The sequence below is a fragment of the Planococcus citri genome, chromosome 2 (genome assembly GCF_950023065.1).
Source record: "Planococcus citri chromosome 2, ihPlaCitr1.1, whole genome shotgun sequence".
Classification (NCBI taxonomy): domain Eukaryota; kingdom Metazoa; phylum Arthropoda; class Insecta; order Hemiptera; family Pseudococcidae; genus Planococcus; species Planococcus citri.
In genome coordinates, this window is record NC_088678.1 from 80,886,063 (window position 1) to 80,904,869 (window position 18,807).

At 35.6% G+C, this 18,807-nt stretch overlaps 1 protein-coding gene across 2 annotated transcripts in view; it reads right to left on the reverse strand.

Moving 5' to 3' along the window:
* Nucleotides 1–18,807, reverse strand: part of Akap200 (A kinase anchor protein 200) — a 130,561-nt gene that overhangs the window by 13,000 nt on the left and 98,754 nt on the right. The window contains exons 4-6 of one of the 2 annotated variants that reach the window (XM_065353453.1): nucleotides 17,055–17,081; nucleotides 9,110–9,151; nucleotides 3,857–3,943 (exon numbers count right to left, since the gene is read on the reverse strand). In XM_065353453.1, the coding sequence (XP_065209525.1) occupies nucleotides 3,857–3,943; nucleotides 9,110–9,151; nucleotides 17,055–17,081 (156 nt within the window). The remainder of the gene's footprint in view (nucleotides 1–3,856; nucleotides 3,944–9,109; nucleotides 9,152–17,054; nucleotides 17,082–18,807) is intronic. The other variant, XM_065353454.1, reaches the window with a different exon arrangement.

Below are 18,807 nucleotides of genomic sequence, written 5' to 3' on the forward strand. Positions count from 1 at the left end.
TAGTTAAAGTACCGGTACCGTCGCTCGAGTCGTACGAGTTACGCGTATGTCCCACTGAAGTACGATATACTCAATTTACCAACCCTTTCGACATCAAAAAGCTTCCCAGTTCCCGGCTGGCTGCTGCAGAGTGCCGAGAGGCAGAGGTGTGGTAGGGGGGGGCGGTTATATGCATTATTCGAGTCGAGGGTACGTGCTACGTGTATAGCCTAATTTACAGGTACCTCTGCTCTGCTCTGCCTTTTCATAAGACCCATTCCGCTTTCACCCGGTGTCTTTTTACCTAAATCATTATAAAAGCGTAAACTTTATGAAATTCATTCCACCATTCCGATGATACTCGTATTTTCTCCTTTCTGCTGGGTGGTTGCGGGACGACTCGACTAGCTCGATGATAATACTCCACCGTGTGTACCCGAAACCCGAATTAATAGAACGTAGCTAACGCAGCTTCCATTTCATTTGACTTTGCGCTTTTCAGGGGGTATTATTTTTTTTGTTTCATTCGATTTTCACCACTTTTTCTTCATTTGGCCGGGAAAAACACATTTTCTAATCGATTTTTTTCGACGGTTTGTTCCTGAATTGATATTGACCTCTCTCCAGGCCAAAAACGAGTTGAAGCAGTGGATGTTTGGATACAGCTTTAATGAGCACCTCAATGGCAGGCAGAAGTTCAATTTTCAGCAGCGTAACTCAATTTTTACTATTTCAGTAAAATTTTAAAAATTTCGGCACAGAATCAAAATATTTTTTTGGAGGCTTCAGATTGTTTGGAAGAGACGATGGAGCATAATTTTTCAATTTTTTCGTAAATATACTTTTTTTGAGAAAATTGAATCAATGTGAATTCTTTTTTTCAGCTCTTACTCATCAACTCATCAAGATCTACTAGTTTTGGGCTATTCTGATGCCTCCAGAAATGTTTTGATTTTCTCAAGAAATTTCAAATCGCTTTAAAAGAGCCAAAAATGAACGTTTAGCATAGTCTAAAACTTTGATTTTCAACTTTTTTGGAGCCTCCAGCGAGTTTTCAAAAATTTCTTCAGGAATTTCAAATCCTTCTGGAAAAGTCAAAAATCGACTTTGGTACGCATAACTTTGGTCGGTAAACCTATAAAAGTTACAAAAGTTCCGGTTCAAAAGTGAATTTTTTGCTGTTCCAGGGTTATTTAAAGTTCCTGGAGAAATTTGAAAACTCGCTAGAGGCTCAAAAACAATTTAAATTGAGCACCCCTCGACCGAATTAAATGGTTAAGTACCTAAAAATTCCAAAAGTTCTCGTTTAAAAGTAAATTTTTGGCTCTTCCAGAGTGATTTTAAGTTTCTGGAAAAATTTGAAAACTCGCTGGAGGCTCCAAAAAATTCAAAATTGAGCACTCGCTCGACCAAATCAAGTAAGTTATCTAAAATTTCAAATGTTTCTGTTCAAAAGTGAATTTTCGACCTTTCCAGAATGATTTGAAGTTCCTGGAAAAATTTTAAAACTTGCTGGAGGCTCAAAAAAAATTCAAATTGAGCACCCCTCGACCGAATTAAAATGGTCAAGTACCTAAAAATTCCAAAAGTTCTCGTTCACGTTCAAAAGTGAATTTTCGATCTTTTCCAGAATGATTTGAAGTTCCTAGAAAAATTTGAAAACTCGCTGGAGGCTCCAAAAAAATTCAAATGATGTAATCTCTCGACCAAATCCAGTGAATTATCTAAAAATTTCAAAAGTTCTCGTTCAAAAGTACATTTTTGGTCTTTCCAGAATGATTTGCAATTTCTGGAGAAAATTAAAACCTCGCTGGAGGCTCCAAAAAAATTCAAAATGACGTCCTCTCTCGACCAAATCCAGTGAGTTATCTATCCTGTAAATTCTAGAAGTTCCCGTTCGAAAATGAATTTTTGGTCTTTTCAGAATGATTTGAAGTTCCTGGAGAAATTTAAAAACTCGCTGGAGGCTCCAAAAAATTTAAATTGAGCACTCGCTCGACCGAATCAAGTAAGTTATCTAAAAATTCCAGAAGTTTCCGTTCAAAAGTGAATTTTCGGCCTTTCCAGGATGATTCAAAGTTCCTGGAAAAAATCAAAAACTCGCTGGAGGCTCCAAAAAAATTCAAATGATGTACTCTCTCGACCAAATCCAGCGAGTAATCCTAAAAATTCCAGAACTTTCCGTTCAAAAATGAATTTTTGGTCTTTCCAGAATGATTTGAAGTTCCTGGAGAAATTTTAAAACTCGCTGGAGGCTCCAAAAAATTCAAATTGAGCACTCGCTCGACCGAATTAATTGGTTACCTAAAAATTTCAAAAGTTCTCGTTCAAAAGTGAATTTTTGGTCTTTCAAGAATGATTTGCAATTTCTGGAAAATTTTAAAAACTAGCTGGAGGCTCCAAAAAAATTCAAATCGAGATTTTTTTCAAGTTGGGTAATCGCTGACCAAAGTTATAGCTGTTAAAATTGAGTTTCGACTCTTCCAGCGCGATTTGAAATTTCTGGAGAAATTTGAAAACACGCTGGAGGCTCCAAAATGGTCTAATTAAGATTCTTTTTAAGAGTTGGGTGATCGTGTAGACAAACCAGATGATATCTTGCCAAAAAAACCGCTCATTACATGTCTTTTTCTAAAATTTGATTTTTTTCACCTTTTTTGGAAGTTTACAAATTGGTGAAAAATTCAGAAAAACAGTCTAAAACGGCTGAGAAGGTACCCAATAAGGACCACCAAAGTTATAGAACCTCAATATCGAAAAAAAATTATTCATATTGGTTCAATTTGCTCAAAAAAAAGTATATTTTATGAAAAAGTTCAAAAATCCCCCTTGAAACAGCTTTTTGGAATTTTTGAAAAAATTTGTCAAAAATTCGAACATGAACTTCTTTAGGACCCAAAATTTTGGTTACGACAATTTCAGGGGATGCTCTTCGACCTACATCTTAGTTTTGTTCAAATTTGAAAGTGCCATTTCAAAAAGATCCTTTTGAAAGGGGGGAAAGTAGAAAAATCAAAAATTTGCCCAAATCACCAAACCCTTCCCCAAGTCCGAATTTCGCCATTATGGGCCATTCTGCAGCCTCTAACGCGATTTTCGAGTATTCCAGAATTTTTTAAGTTTTTCCAGACGACGTGGAAACCAATTTGGTCAGCCAAAAATCGAGTTGGGCCTTATTTTACACATTGAATACCTGAAAACGCTACAAAATTAATACAACGTTCCCTCCTCACACCACCAAGTCCTACACTCGAATAAATATTCTCCTAATCCCAATTAAGAAAGACTCCACTTCGAGGAAAAAACCAGAGCGAAACGAGAAGCGAAAGATCGACAATCACCTCAACTTCATAATTCATTCAACAACCGCACACTCATTCCAATTCGATTACTTTAGCTAATTCTATTTTCACGCTAAATTGTTCATATTTCATTCGATGCTGCTGGTGGAGAGATAGAGAGAGAAAGAAAAAAAAAGGCCACTAAACTCGGCTTCACCGCCCCAGGGATGAGTTTAGCCTTGGTCTTGTAACACGCGAAATGATACACGACTATTAATACGAGTACATATACTACATACATACGTTAACCGCCTAAGTATTCAAAATCGATTTCCAGCTGGCTAAACATACTCGTTCAACAAATCTACTCGCAACTACAAAAGAATTAATACCAGCACCGAAAAATCACGCTGGAATGCTCCAGGCAACTACGTAGTCGTCGTCGTCGTATTTTCGAAGAAGACGAATCGCGATGAGCCTGTCAAGTGGCTCTCGAGAGAGCGAGAGAGAGAACTCAAAAACTCAACCGAGTAAATGATTGAGGTAATTTCGCGTTTCTAATCTTGGCAAGGTTCAAGTTTGGACCGTTTACGTACCTCCGAGATGGTCGGCGTTTCCTCTTTTTCAGCAGTTTCATCGGCCGGAGTTGGGGGCGGACTGGTAGGCAATGGAGGAGGTTTTTCCTGCAAAAGAGAAACATAACACAAGTCGAAATTAGTATACGCTTTCAATCGGTAGATTTCCATTTTTAATTGGTGTATTTAGAAATTCGGTCGTCGTCGTCGTCGTCGTCGGTGAAAAACATTCGAAAATATGCGTCAAGTGTGGACCAAGTTAGTCCGTGAAAATATAATTACAATAAAACATCGCAGCGGGACACGCGGGCACACGAGTCGTGCTACTGGCGGATTTTCATTCTTTTTTTATTTTTTATTCTCCAAATAATTAACACAGGTACCCCCCCTGCCCCCTCTTACTGCAGTCAAATACATTCCATCCACTTCCAAAAAGACAGACAACACGACACAAACACTCCAGTTTCGTGTATTATTAATTAATAAACCGCAAATTAATTAAAATAAAAATACATAAAAACATAAACGAAACCGCGACGACGTCGACGACGACGCAGTCACGACCAAATCAGTCAAAAAATAATGCCGAAAAAATTCTCCTTATACGAGTTAAGTATAAAATTCACGACGAACATGTCATAAAGGTAAAGTATTGGGAGAAGCAGCATCAGCAGTTACAGCGGCGACCATTAAAACGCCATCGTCATTCTTATCACTTCATTATACTGTATTTTTCTTATTTTCTACTTGATCTGCGAATCAACTCTTTTTATCGGCTCGATTTGGGAAAAAAATTCCGTCGATAGTAAATTCCATCGTGGCAGCCATCGCATCGCATTTAGTACCATACACAACACATTACATAAATATTTCCCGCCCTTTCCTGTCCCCTCCAGCTCCCCATGCTTCCATTTCTACACATACTCGTAATCTCCATTGTGCAGTTTTTTTTCTCTCTGTCTTGCTGTGTTTGCAATTTGTAATTTGTACACACACACACGTAAGTCGTCACTACTTCGGCGTAATTCTTTTCAAAGCGATAAAGAATACTAAATAATCGTCAATTTTATTCCCCCAACTCCACGTCAGATTATGAGAATATTTTCTTCTTTCGAATTCCATGGACGATAAGTGATAAAATTGTTCTTCTCAAATCATCTCAGCTACTCAAGAACAGCCATCACTAAAACTCTGAATTTTTCCTCAGACCTGCACTCCTACTCCTTTCAAGTTGTGGTGGTTCTCAAAAAAAAAATCCCTGAAAATTTTAGTCTCGCAACTTGAAATTGGAACTTGTGTTATAAAGTCCTCAAGTCCTTAACAAAAAAAGGAAAAAACCCACTTTATCCAAAAAATTTAATTTTTACGCTAAAATTCTTCTAAAAAATTCACTTTTTTGAAAAAATCCCCCCCCCCCTGTGTCTCAAGGTATTTTGATCCTTCAATGAAGAAATTTCTCTCAAAGTTTATAGAAAAATTAAAAGATGAACTACCTAAATTAGTGTCGCTCAATTTTTGTGGGAAATTCAGTGCCTCATATCAGAATTCTTTTGAATCACCCCCCCCCCAACTAAGAAAATAACCTCCCTCGCCCCTCCCCTCCCTCACAACTAAAGTTGGTTCTCTCATAGGGAATCCAAAATATTGAAAAAAAAAATCAAAAAGAAATTGAGATCAAGTCTCTCTACCCCCTCAAGAAAAATTGAATCAGGACTTCAAAAATTATTGTCTAAAAAGTCAACGATTTCTCAATAATTTGATAAGAAAGCGAGACTTTTTCGCAATTTACAGCAACATAGTAAAAATTTTAACAATTTCTCAAAAAATGGCCAATTTTTGGGAAAAAATGAGACTTGAATAATTTTAGCTAAAGGAAGGAATTTTTGAAAACTAGGTAAATTTTGGCAAAAAAGTGATGTTTTTTCGTAAATTTTGTCAACGAAGTTGGGCCACGAGTATTTTGCAATTTTTTTAAAATTTGCAAAAACTAGGATAATTTATGCAATTTTTGAGAAAATTGGACGGTTTTAGGCGAAGCAACAGGAAAATCGTTTTTGTAATTTCTGTCACAAAAACGAGACTTTCAAGAATTTTTTGCCAAAAAATGACAATTTTAAGCAATTTTTAGCAAAAAACGAAGCCTTTCTGGCTATTTAGATCAAAGAGCGAGACTTTGCAATTTTTGGAAAAAAATCAAATTTTCAGAAAACAACAAATTTTTGACTGTGAGGATTTTTTACAATTTCTGACAACTTCTAGAAAAAAAAGCGAGACTTTTAAACTTTTTTTCTTTTTAAAAGAGGAATTTGAAAGATTGAGTCAAAAAGCAAACACTTTTTTGCAACTTATTTTTGGAAATTTCAGGAAAAAAAGTGAGATTTTTCATAAATTCTGTTGAAAAGAACGAATTTTTCTCATTTTATGGGAAAAAGCAAGACGAACAATTTTTAGCAAAAATCGTGACATTTTGCTATTTGACCAAAATAAATGAACATTTTTCTCAATTTTAGTTAAAAACAACACTTTTTTCAACTTTTTCATAAAAAATGAGGCTTTTGAAAATTTTTTGAAAACGAGTGACTCCTTTTGGATTTTTCCCCTAAAAAACAATTTCTAGCGGTTTATGGACATTTAGACGAAAAAGAGACTTTCAACTATTTATGAGAAAAGGAGAAGCTTTTTAATAATTTTGTTGAAAAGCAAAAATTATTTTTTTCAATTTGTTCACAATTTTTGGAAAAAAGCATAATATTTAAAAAAAAATCATTGATAATAACTTGACCTTTTTTTAGCAAAAAAGCGAAACTTCTGGGTACTTTTTGAAAAAAAGTGAGATTTGAGAATTTTTGTTGAAAAGTAAAACAATTAAAATGCCATCAAAAAGTATCTACGACACTTTCACAACAATTGGCAAAACCTATTGGTAAAAAAAATGCGCCTTTTTGTCAATCTTCAGAGACTTTTAACAAACAAAAAAAAACTCAAAACAATTTCTGTAAAAAGTTAAATTTTTTAGCTAATTTTCTTAGTTGAAAAAAAGGAAACATTTTAGTCATATTTTGGAAAAAGAGCAAGACTTTGACAATTTTAGCAAAAAGCAGGATTTTTGGCAATTATTGCAAGCATTGTAGCGAAATTTTTCTTCAAAAAAGTGACTTTAGTGACTTTTAGCAGTGAAAAAAGTGACCAAAAAGTGACTTTTTCTTCAAAAAAGTGACCAAAAATTAACAAAAAAGTGACCAATTTTCATGAATCAGGCGAATTTTTAAAGTTTCCAAAAATTTTGGGGTCCTTAATTCCCCCCCCCCAATTTGAAACTCGAGAAAAAATATTCAATTTTTGGGTTAAAAAAAGTCAACATATTAATTTTTGAAATTTTAAATCATTCGATCCAAGCCTTCCTCCTTTCTCCTCTTTTTCTTCGAGTTCACTACAGCAGGCATCGTATCCAAATCTTGCTAAAAAAAAAAGTGACTTCAGTGACTTTCATCAGTGAAAAAAGTGACCAATTTTTTTTATTTAATTCCAGCGTTCAGGAGAGCAAAAAAAACGTTCAATATCTCACCTAAAAACGATTACTTTATTCTCCCGCCTGGCCCCACCGGACAATCCGTTTTTTTTTTAAATCTGAGAATGAGAACAAGTAGTTTGTTTTTTTGAAGGAAGTTGATATTGAAAATGAAACAAGACAGGCTTAATCGAGCGCGAAAGCTCTTGAATTTTGAGAGGCATAAAAACGATGTTTTTTTGTGAGAAGTTTATTTTTTGGCTTTAGAACTTTATTTTAAAAAAAAATAAATTTCCATCTTTATTTTGAAAAAGAAAAGAAAACAAGCCCGAGCGAAGCGAGGACAAAAGCTTTCGAAAATTGATGTTTCAAAAAGTAAAAACTTGTGTTTTTAAAATTCTGAAATTTTTTAATAAAGAAAATTCGCATAAAACCATTTGAAAATGAATTAAAAAAAATATATTTTGGATAAAAAACGATTTTTTTTGTTTAAAAAACCAAAAAAAATTCAAAAAAGTGACCAATAGTAACTTTTTGATGAAAAAAGTAACCAAAAGTGACTTTTCGTGAAAAAAGTGACCCGCTACGATGCCTGAATTATCGAAATAAAATTCCTTACTTTCCCTTTTGATCGATTGAGGCGAGGCACATATTTTCAATTTATTTTGCTGGTTCAAATTCAAAATTATTCAGCACAGGGCATGTTTTTGGAAAAAAAATCAACAAACTCAAAAATGTTGAATTTGATTTAAACCAGCACTAAATATTTTGAAAATATATTGAAAAGGTCATAAAATATGGCAAATTCAAAATTCATTGTAGCTGAATTTCATTTTCACCCTTCTTATAGAGATCTTTCGAGAACTGTGGAATGAAAAAATTCACAGGAGGCTCCAAAACGAATTCTTCAAAACCATCTCCAATCGACTCAGAAGGTCGAAAATAAGGTACAAATCAAATTCAAGCCTTTTTATGTGAAATTTAATCAAATTTATTCATTTTTTTCATCGGAAATGGGCCATTGAATAATTTATTAAAATTCGCCAAAAAACGAAAAATCACTTTCAGCACCTGAAATTTTCGCAAATGGCCTATTTTGGGGCCCTCTTTCGATTTGTCTACATCTGGTTCAGTTTGCTCCAAAAATTATTTCATACACGGAAACGTCTCCCAACTTCACTTCAAGCACCTGATATTTCATTTTCACCCACTTTCCAACAATTTTCGTCTCTTCTGAGCCCCAAAATTTGGCCATACCAGACATTCTATAAATCTATCTTTGAAGCTTTGTGACACAAGAAAAAATTTTTGTTCACTCAATCACTGCTGAGGGTGAACAATACTGGCAATCGTAAATCGGAATTTCATTCACCAGTGCTAAAAATCAATCACAAATTCTACACGATCTCGTAACAGGTCTTTCTTGCTTTCAATCACTGTTCGCTAAAAAGCTCTCAAACCATCCACAAAGATCGCCTCAACCCCACTCACTCTTCAACTCCATCACAAGTGCACAAAATCAAGTCCAATGCTATCACGATTCACGATTCAGATTCAGATTCGATCAATGAAACGAACGACCTGTGACAAAGAGAACTAAACTCGTCATGTTTCCTCTATACCAACTTCAAATCCGCCAATATAGCTGCCATCAGCCATTCCGTTACAGGCGAGCTTCAAAAATCGCCAGCAGCATAACCTGTACAACTATCTACATACAATCTAACTTACAACGACGCAGTAAAAATACGAGTAGTAATACTTACGCTTTGAACTGGTGTAACAGTATTGGCTTCTGCTGAATTAACCTGAAACAGACCAAAGCATAAAATCGATTAGTGACGTTTATCGCTCATAATCATCGCCATCATTCTCAATAAAATTCATGAAAATTATACATCTACTACATAATCCGTCGAATTGGACAATTTTACAACAAACATATCCCAATGATCTATGGCACAAACGTACCTACAACATACAGTCTCTCTCTCTCCTTCTCTCTTTCTATTCAAAGTCGTCGTTGTTGACCATCTACATAGGTACAAATAATGTTAGCGTAATTCATTGTCACCTCGGAACCGAGCGTGAAGTGAGAAGGAATAAAGAGAATCAAAGAACCAACCGCTTAGAAATTGTAATAGCTCGCGCTTTCCACTTCCAGTAGGCAAGGCACTTATAGTACAGAGAGTACTTTGGTGGTACCTACCTACCTACTATAAGAAAACCCATAGGTACACAACTACGTACAAAGAGAATACAAAACTCTTACCGTTATGTACATTTAACCGGAACACGTTTCGCGAAACATCTTTCTTTCTGTTTATTTCTTTTTTTTATATTCGCTGCCATCGAGATCGAGACAGAAGCCTCGGTCGACTTCGAGTTGACCTACAATCGGCTGAGAGATCTCGACTGTGGCATTTTTTTATGGTAAAAATCGCCTCCCACGACAGAGCACTACACACATCTCTTCGATTCACAATTCGCCAAAACCCATCGCTCGTCGACGACGCGTGGGCTGTGTTAGCTTTTTGTTGGTCTTCGCCCATATCTCAGAGCACCTTGATCTTCTTCTCTCAATCTCTCAAAACACAGGTTTCTCACACACATGCCTGCCTGTAATCTGCAGATAACGAACAGATACTTGTTGCCATCCAGAGAGACTTTATCTCTCTGTCTTTCTATAGCGTTCTAGATTGCCCCAAACCGTAGATCATCTTTGCTCAGCTTGCTCTCGACGGGCGGGCGATTCCACCGCACTCAACCCTTCTGGCTCATAGCTCTAATACGCTTAATTAGTCGAAGCTTCGCCATCGTTTTGTACAAGTACATACAATACCGCATACAGAGCGATGGCTGGCTTCACACACACACACACACACACACATACGCTAATAATCGTTGCTGAAAATCGTTTTAGTGTAATTACGTACAAAAGCCATAAACACTCCGTTGCTGTTGCTGTTGTTGTTGTTGTACTCTGACGAAAAATTAAAAAAGAAAGAAGATAGCGTATTATCGTTTCCATTTCCCTCCCACCAGCCGACCATCCATCCATCCATCATGCTAACTCTTTCTCTTCACCTCTCTGGCGTTCAGCAGCATCGTTCACTAGTGCAGGCATTTATGAGTAACGCGTTTAATTACACTTCATTATCCTTGGCAGAGGCAGCAACAGCCTCATCATCATCATTATCATCATCGCATACTCTCGTACTGGCGTACGAATAGTTTGTTCTAAACGTAGCATATGCGATGAATAATACGAAGCGTCGCTCAACGTCGTCGTTAGCTATTTATTCTTAGATTAATCGTGAGTCAATTTCTGACGAACGCGAGTCTGCTTTAATCATATTTTCTTCTTCTTGTATAAACTGTACACAGTGTACAGTGTATACAAAGCTCGAATAAAATGACGATGATGAAGGAGTCACATGGATGAATAATAACGCTTCTTTTCTATTTCTTCCTACAAGTACTCGTACATCTACATACGTACATTGCCGGAATATCTTCCGTATGGCGCTTTTTTTTCCTTCCAACTAAAATATCCATTAAACACCATCTGGAAAGTTTACGGTATGTTTACGTAAAAATTCGCCGAGACACACCCACGAAGTTTCAATGTCCCTAGATCTACCATGACGTTTAGGCTCTCGAACCCCTCTTCTTTTCTCTCCTCCTGTCATTGAGCTGCTAACAAGATTCTAATCGAGAACTCGAGTAATGATCGAGAGAATTGGTGACTTCGAAAAGTGCATCTACATAGAGCTAAAAATTTTCGGATATCTTGACCAGAGCGCAGAGCGACAGCTTAGTCAAGGGGGTTTAACTGGAATCCAAAACGAAAAATTTCATGATTTTTTTCCTGCTTCCGAGCTGAAATTTCGTACCTCCCCTTCCCCTCTCCCTCCCGAAAAATCAAGTTTTCAAAAAATGATTTTTTTGAGATATTTTTCTACATGAAGGTACAGGGTGGACAGAAATATCGGGTACCCCTAAGAAAGTTTTTCATTAAAAATATAGGTTGGCAACGTGAAATAGATGCATATGATTGGTGAAATGTTATCTCTCCAGTCTAACAACCAAGCATGTGCTACCATTATTATCATTCACTGTGACCAACCGAAGTATTTAGCAGAAAACTTTTTTAGGGGTACCCGATATTTCTGTCCACCCTGTACAAAAGATTCCAAGATTTACCACATGTTTTCAACCCTCCCTCGGGTTTCTGTTTTCTCTGATCAAAATCAAACCTGAGTCTGATTATTTCAGCCATCCGCTTAATACCAGAATATTGAATGGTTGAATGGTTCCTCTTCTTTTTCGTGCTTCTCTGTATTGTTTTTGCCTCGTACCACGTCTCTGTTACTTGGGACCAATCTGACTCCCAGTTATTTTCAGAATAATAACTGTCAGATTGCTCGCTAGAAGTCAATCTCTTCTAGCTTCATATACACTGCTGTACTCGCTTGCAGCGTCATCCTAATATTCAGGTTCCGGAAAATCAAACTCGGAATCAGTGTCCATATGCCAAGACTGCGTACTCCTTGTTTCAAAATCTCTGGTTGGAGTTAAACTCCAGTTAAAGTCCCGAGCACCTGAGCGAGAATCGAGAAATGAGTAAAAATGCTCCTCACCAATGACCAAACAAATCAAACTTGCCTGCCTTGCAACCTCGCAAACATACTCCGCAAACACTAACCAAAACTGCAGACGTACACGAACGGGCCACATAATCGAACTGTGACATAGAAAGCTGCAAAAGCTCGAGCAAGCTGAGCTTTTATCCGATAACAGGTGGGAGAAACCAGTTGCCACGCCCTTGACGGTATGTAGAAAATAATGCTAAAGTTACGCCTCTGTGTAAAAGCATGAAAAATTTTGCCTAATTCTAGATAACACCGTAAGATTTTTGTGATTTGTGGACTACTTTTTTGAAAAAAAAAAAAAAAAAAAAAAAAAAATGGATTAATGACTCGTAAAATTTTTATTTATTTCCTTGTCCAAAATTTTATAAAACTACCTCGTCGTTTTTGATCATTTTCCAGAAATTTGAAAAAAAATGTCTACTAAAATCTAAAAGGCTAAACTCGCGTTTTTTTTTTCTTATTTCGCGTCAATGTCCTTGAATCTACCTACAGTTGACCTCCCCCAACCCCCCCCCCCAAATCAAGAATTATTAATTAATGCAATTTTTCCAAAATTTGTCGAAATTTCAACAATGATTGGCGAATTTTTAGCAATTCTATGCCAATTCCATAGATTTCGAAGACACTTCATTTGATTTTCGTCAAATTTTATCCACTTTTCATTCTATGTATTTGATAATTTTTTTGTCATACATTTTGCTTGATGTTTCATATTAATTATATTGCGACATTTTTTTCAAATTTCAAGATACCAGCTGGTTGGTATTAAACTTAAAGTCAAAAATTGAAAAATTTCGCACCTTTTTTCGTTCATTTTTTCAGCTTTTGATCTTCAAAAATTGAATTTATAGGCTAAAAATGATAATAAAAAAATGGGGTAATTTTTGGTAAATAATTGGTAATTTTTGTGAGCTAGAAAAGTCATTTTAAAAATGAGAACCATTTTCAGGGTATTTTAATAAATTTTTTAGCAATTTTCGCCAAGTTTGCTTCAGTGTGCTAATTTCCAACAGTTGATGTAATTTTCCATAATTAGCTGAGAAGACAGTTCGACAAATTTTACAGTAACTTCTACAATTTTGATAAAGGAGGAGTATCGATCAGGCCATTTTTTGGCACCAGACAGTTATCGACTGAACCACTCTTAAAATGTTGTAATGAATGCCCCAAATACGAATCCTAGCAAGAGCTCGATAATTTTTCACTCGATTTTACCAGTAATTTTCAAAATTGAGCTTTTTTAGGCCAAATTCTGAGATTTTACTTCGTTGAAATCATGAAAACGTGATTTTAACGTTTTCTCGAAGAGTAAAATCTCAGAATTTGGACCAAAAAAGCTCAATTTTTAAAGTTACCGGTAAAATCGAGTGAAAAATTATGCATAATCGCCTTTTTCAGGGGTGCCCAAAGTGGAAGGGTCTAAAAAAAGGGTTCAAAATTACGAATATACAGGGAGCTTAATTAAACTTTTTCATCTATAGGTAATTGAATATATGCCTCGAAACGTTACGTTTGGCGCAAATCGCAGGTTTCCAGCTATCCAGGGGTTCCCAAAAAATCCAAATTACAAAAAATTGGAAATTAGGATTTTCGAGTATCAGAGCAAAATTTTATTGAGCTCAAAATTTGGTAGGATGGAGGTCATTCAGATACTAATAAACTGTAAAAAGCTTTTTAGCGGGGTTCAAAGGGGTCGGTTCAAAATGGTGGTTCCAAAGTTTTTCAAAAATTAAAACCACCCCAATTTCTGACCCCGAGGGTCGAAAATGGCAAAATTGCCTCGTATAATGTTTGACGGGTTCAAACAGATATTTTACGTTGAAAAAGTTTTTGAAAATAATACTCAGTGGTTCCAAAACTTATTTTTTATTCGCAACTTTGGGGACCCCTGGAGCCCAAAAAATGGTCATTTTGGGTTAACTAACCACGGATTCGTATTTGGGGCATTCCATTTTAAGAGTGGTTCAGTCGATAACTGTCTGTAGCCAAAAAATGGCCTTATCAATACTCCTCCTTTTTACATATCTAGTACTTAATTTTAAGTAAGAATATTCGATCACTTTTGAAAATTTATTTAGGTAACTTTTGCAAGAGTTTATATCAATTTCGAAACATTTCATCAAATTTTGATCATTGTTGAATGTTTTTTAACCATTTTAATCAGTTTTAACCGCGTTTTAGGATCTCAGAAATACCATAAATTTTTAGTAATTTTTCAGTGGTTTCTATATTAATTTTATTGCTTTTATGACACATTATGCAATATTTCATAGTTTTATTCCATTTCGATAATCTTTTATCAACTGTTTGAAATTTACAATCATTTTCTTGAAATTTGAGCATTTTTGTGGTTTTTTGTCCAATTTTTGTAATGCTCTGTCAATTTTCACCCAATTTCAAGTAGGTATTTTTATAATATTTCAGTAGATTTTAAAAGCAGTTTTCACAAAAAATTTTTATCGATTTTTTGTGATTTTCAACTATTTGTAGTAGTTTTCCGATGTTCCATTATTTATTGGCAACACTGAGTAAATTTAATACATGATTTTACACCTTTTTTTTTTTTTAAATGAACGTAGAGATTGTCTGAATTTTCTTTCACCTTCGACCGTTATCATTTGTCTTTTTCCCACATCTTTTGAGATTTTTATCAATGTGGGGAAAAAATACAATAGCCGAAAATATCATTAGAAAGAACGGGCAGACCTTGAAAATTAAAACTTACTAACACAATGATAGGGCAATGGAATTCATTTATAGCATTCTCTACAGATAAAATATGCCCATATTGAACCAAAAATGATTCAAAACTACGTGATTTCAAATTTGAATCACTTTTTTCGAGATATTTTTCGTGATTTCATCAACCCTGACTTACAACAAACAATTAATATAATGGTGAATTGATGATGAAATCATCACGAAACACGAGTACCTATCATTTCGCTATTTTGCAGAAAATAATGAACTTTTTTCAATCAACAGAAACGATTGATAAATAAAATCAGATTTTAAGAAGAAAAAAAATACTACTATATGCTTTCATTTTTCTGAGTTTTTTTTTTACAAAATTGAAAGCATGGTATTATAAAGATTAGATATTCAGAATCCAGAATCTACGTCAAACGACTGAACATCCACACACTTTTACTCTTAAAGTCACAATATACATAAAAAATACTTGGGAGAACGAGTAAAAAAATGACACCCACGTGAAGCGTATTTTTCAAACACTTCCATCTACTGAGAAAGCTCATTTTTCTCGACCTTATATCGTAATAAAAAACATATTCTAGAATTTTTTCGACGCGAAAATATTACTCTAGATTCGTATGCCATGCCATGCCATACCATACCATAAGAGAAAACGTGTACATCACTGTTACATTTTTTTACAATCATCAAGGGGCAACTTACACGCTGAGATACTCGCGCACTATCATCTTCATCTACCATCTCTGTACAGCCATATCTCACTATACGTACGATTACCTGGCTTATCCACCTGACCCCTCTTCACCACCTTGTACCTCGTGTATCGTTTCCTGTGACTGCAACCATTTTACGCGAATAAAAATACTATCAGATCGAATGTCACTATACGTTTCGCCAGAGTCTCATAAAATTTACCCCTCAATTTTCATCATCATCGTCGTCGCCACTATACAAGAGATAACCATACGAGTACAACGATATCGTGCTCCAAATTTCCAACATCACACGCCATGCCACACAATTCAACAATATAAACTATCACAGCAAAATTCTAGGAACCCCTGAAGGCTAAAGCACGATATTCCTACAGCATCCGTAAGACTCGGATCGGATATTTTTGCGAACAATACATCTATGTATATGCCTCTACCTCTACCCGTAAAGATACCTACGCTTAATGCAGGTACCCAGCCCTCCCTTGATCGCGGCATTTCGTTCCTTTCTTCACTATAACACTCTTCCCTCATCGAATATACGAGTACGTTCCGGTTTATCAAAAATTCAACTCGAATCATCGATATGGAAAAAAAAATATATGAAAGAGGAACAGAGACGGAGAATGCGGAATGATTAATTATCCGCGTATCCGAAGTACAGAGTAATGTGTACCTATTTGGACCGAGCTGATCGATTTCGTCGAACGTGCGTGTGTGTTGAAGATGAAGAAGGAAAAAAAAGAGAACCATAATAACCATAGACTCGATGAATAACAATACAAAAGTTCGACCATAATTATTATTATAGGTTTCGGGTCCAATTAAATCGCCATTTTGATCGACGAAGACATTTTTTGTATCCTTCCTTCGCAGAACGATTCGAAGCAAAGTGGCAACATTGTGATTTAATGGCACAAGTCACTACTCACACGAATTCTTCTCTGTGGTTTCTACAATTTTTTTTTACCTGAATCAAACGAATGATCATTTTGAATAATTGGACAAAAGTCCTGTTTTTTTTTTTTTTTTTTTTTTTTGCCAAACTTACTTATACGAGTAAAAGTCCGGTTTTTTTCGGCCAAATTTGCCCAAGTCAAGAAGTGTCAAAAAGCATCAATTTTTAGCAAAATATTCAAAAAACGTTCATTTTTGGATTTTTCAAAAGTGTTCATTTTTGGAAAAATTTTCAAAAAGGCTATTTTTGCCAAAATTATCAAACAGTCCAAAAAACCACCAATTTTGATAAAATTGTCAAAAAATTCTTGTTTTTCATCAAAATTGTCAGAGAGGGTAAATTTTTGGCGATTTGAAGAAAAGTTGTAACGTTTTTTCGTGAAAATTCTCAAAAGTAATTTTTTTGATAAAACTTCAAAAATATGGTTTTAATTTTTGCCAAAACTTATCAAAGATTTTCGCTTTTTATCAAAACGTCTAAAAAACATTCGACTTATGCCTTTCCTGTCAAAAAAAGTCTTCTTCTTGTATCAAAATTCGCCCAGGTACACTCTTAACACTTCATACATCTCTTAAACTCAAACCTTCATTTTATCGCTTCTGCCAACCTCTGCCCAGAGGTCTATACCTGAAAAAATAAATTAACCGGATACACTCATAAAGTACATTACCTGTTCGGACTGTGTGGTTTCATTGCCCTGCAACAAAGAGAGAAAAAAAACACGAGAAATTAATTTTCCACTCTTTAATAATAAATAATAATAATGTTTCGGCTTTTGTATTTTTAAAAACCAACATCTATAAAATTAATCGACATATGGGCAATAAAAGGACCACTATTTTTATCTCTCAACCCCGAGCTCGACACTAAAATTGTCCAATTCCAACTTATTCACCGCGAGTAATAGTACATATTTCGTGTTACAGCACACACACGTATAAATGGTGTAGATTAGATCGACGATATACTCGCCGCCTCCTCCACTCTGCATCTATGTACTCGTACTATACGTACAAATGATAGATGCGTGTGTAGGTACAGTTCAACATTACATACAGCATTAAATAGGTCTACCTACTACAACAACGTCGATTAAAGCATGCATGCGGGTACCCATTGTACTGTGTGTAGTGTGTGTATTGGGTGCCTCCCCATATAATAATTTCGATGATGAAAGGCCACGTGGTCAACATTCGACTACGTAGTATGTCTCGTTGATTATCGATCAGCTATTTCAGTCTGATTAAAATGGTATAAATGACTGGGGGTCGACTGCATGGCTAAATGATCATCATATTGTGTCGTACTATGTACTAGAACACGATACAACAAAAATGGAATCAACAATCAACTCGTTTGTTGATTTCTTCCCACCAGTCGATATCGCGAATTCTCAATTTCCACCCCCTGCATTGTTGATCCAGCAGAATAACGAAGATCGTCTCATCCAACTCTAAATAGGTATATCTACCATGCATTAAAGCATTCGTCATCTATTTTTTTCCCATCTCGTTAGAGGTATGCCCAGCCTGACTGGTCATTTCGCGAGTCATCAATTTCCTCCTTCAACAACCGGTTAGCTTAGACTAGATATGATTTTCAACGAACAGTATACCAGTCCAATGTTGTACAATCAGCAAGTTAGCTCATCGTTCCAACGAGCTTCGAGCTCGAGCTCGCCTGTTCCAAGCTGTCTTAAAAATTCGCAGCTTCAGCGTAATTCCTCGTTTTAAATGATTTACTATACTAGTACATATTGCTATCGTATCAAATTCTTCATCGACTGAGTGAAACTATACACAATGAAGCAAAATGTACGCTATGTTAATACGTCGTTGTCGTGCCAACGCCAAGTCATCGCAATCTGCTGCTACTTTACTCTTAATCATCATGTAGACTATATTATAAGTTCTTCACCAATACTACGCAGATGATATCGTAAATAGTGTTTTTTATCGCGCCATCGAGTTCGAATCAGCTTAAAATGCTCATTCATCAAAAATTACAAACTGAAGAGACGGTAAGTTCTTGCATCAGATACAGAAATAATAACAACATTCAATTCTGTAGAGGATAAGTTGAAATGGATCTAGAAAGGGGAGGTAATTCCAGACCAAGAATCGGTACAAACTGCAGTGAACAATCAATCGCTGAATCATCAGAGTATTGCTAATTTTGAAAAACAGTGACCTCAAAATTTGACCATCTACCTCAATCAAAAAAAAATGCATCATTCTTCTGAACGTTTTCACATCATTTCAACACGTTTTTTTAAATTTTAATGCATTTTCGGTCAATTTTGCTGAAATTTTAGTGATTTAATTGCATTTTGACAGAATAGACGTGATATCAACACGTTTTCATAATTCAGCACTTTTTCACGTTTTCATGCATTTTTGTCAAATTGTTCGATGGGGGGGGGG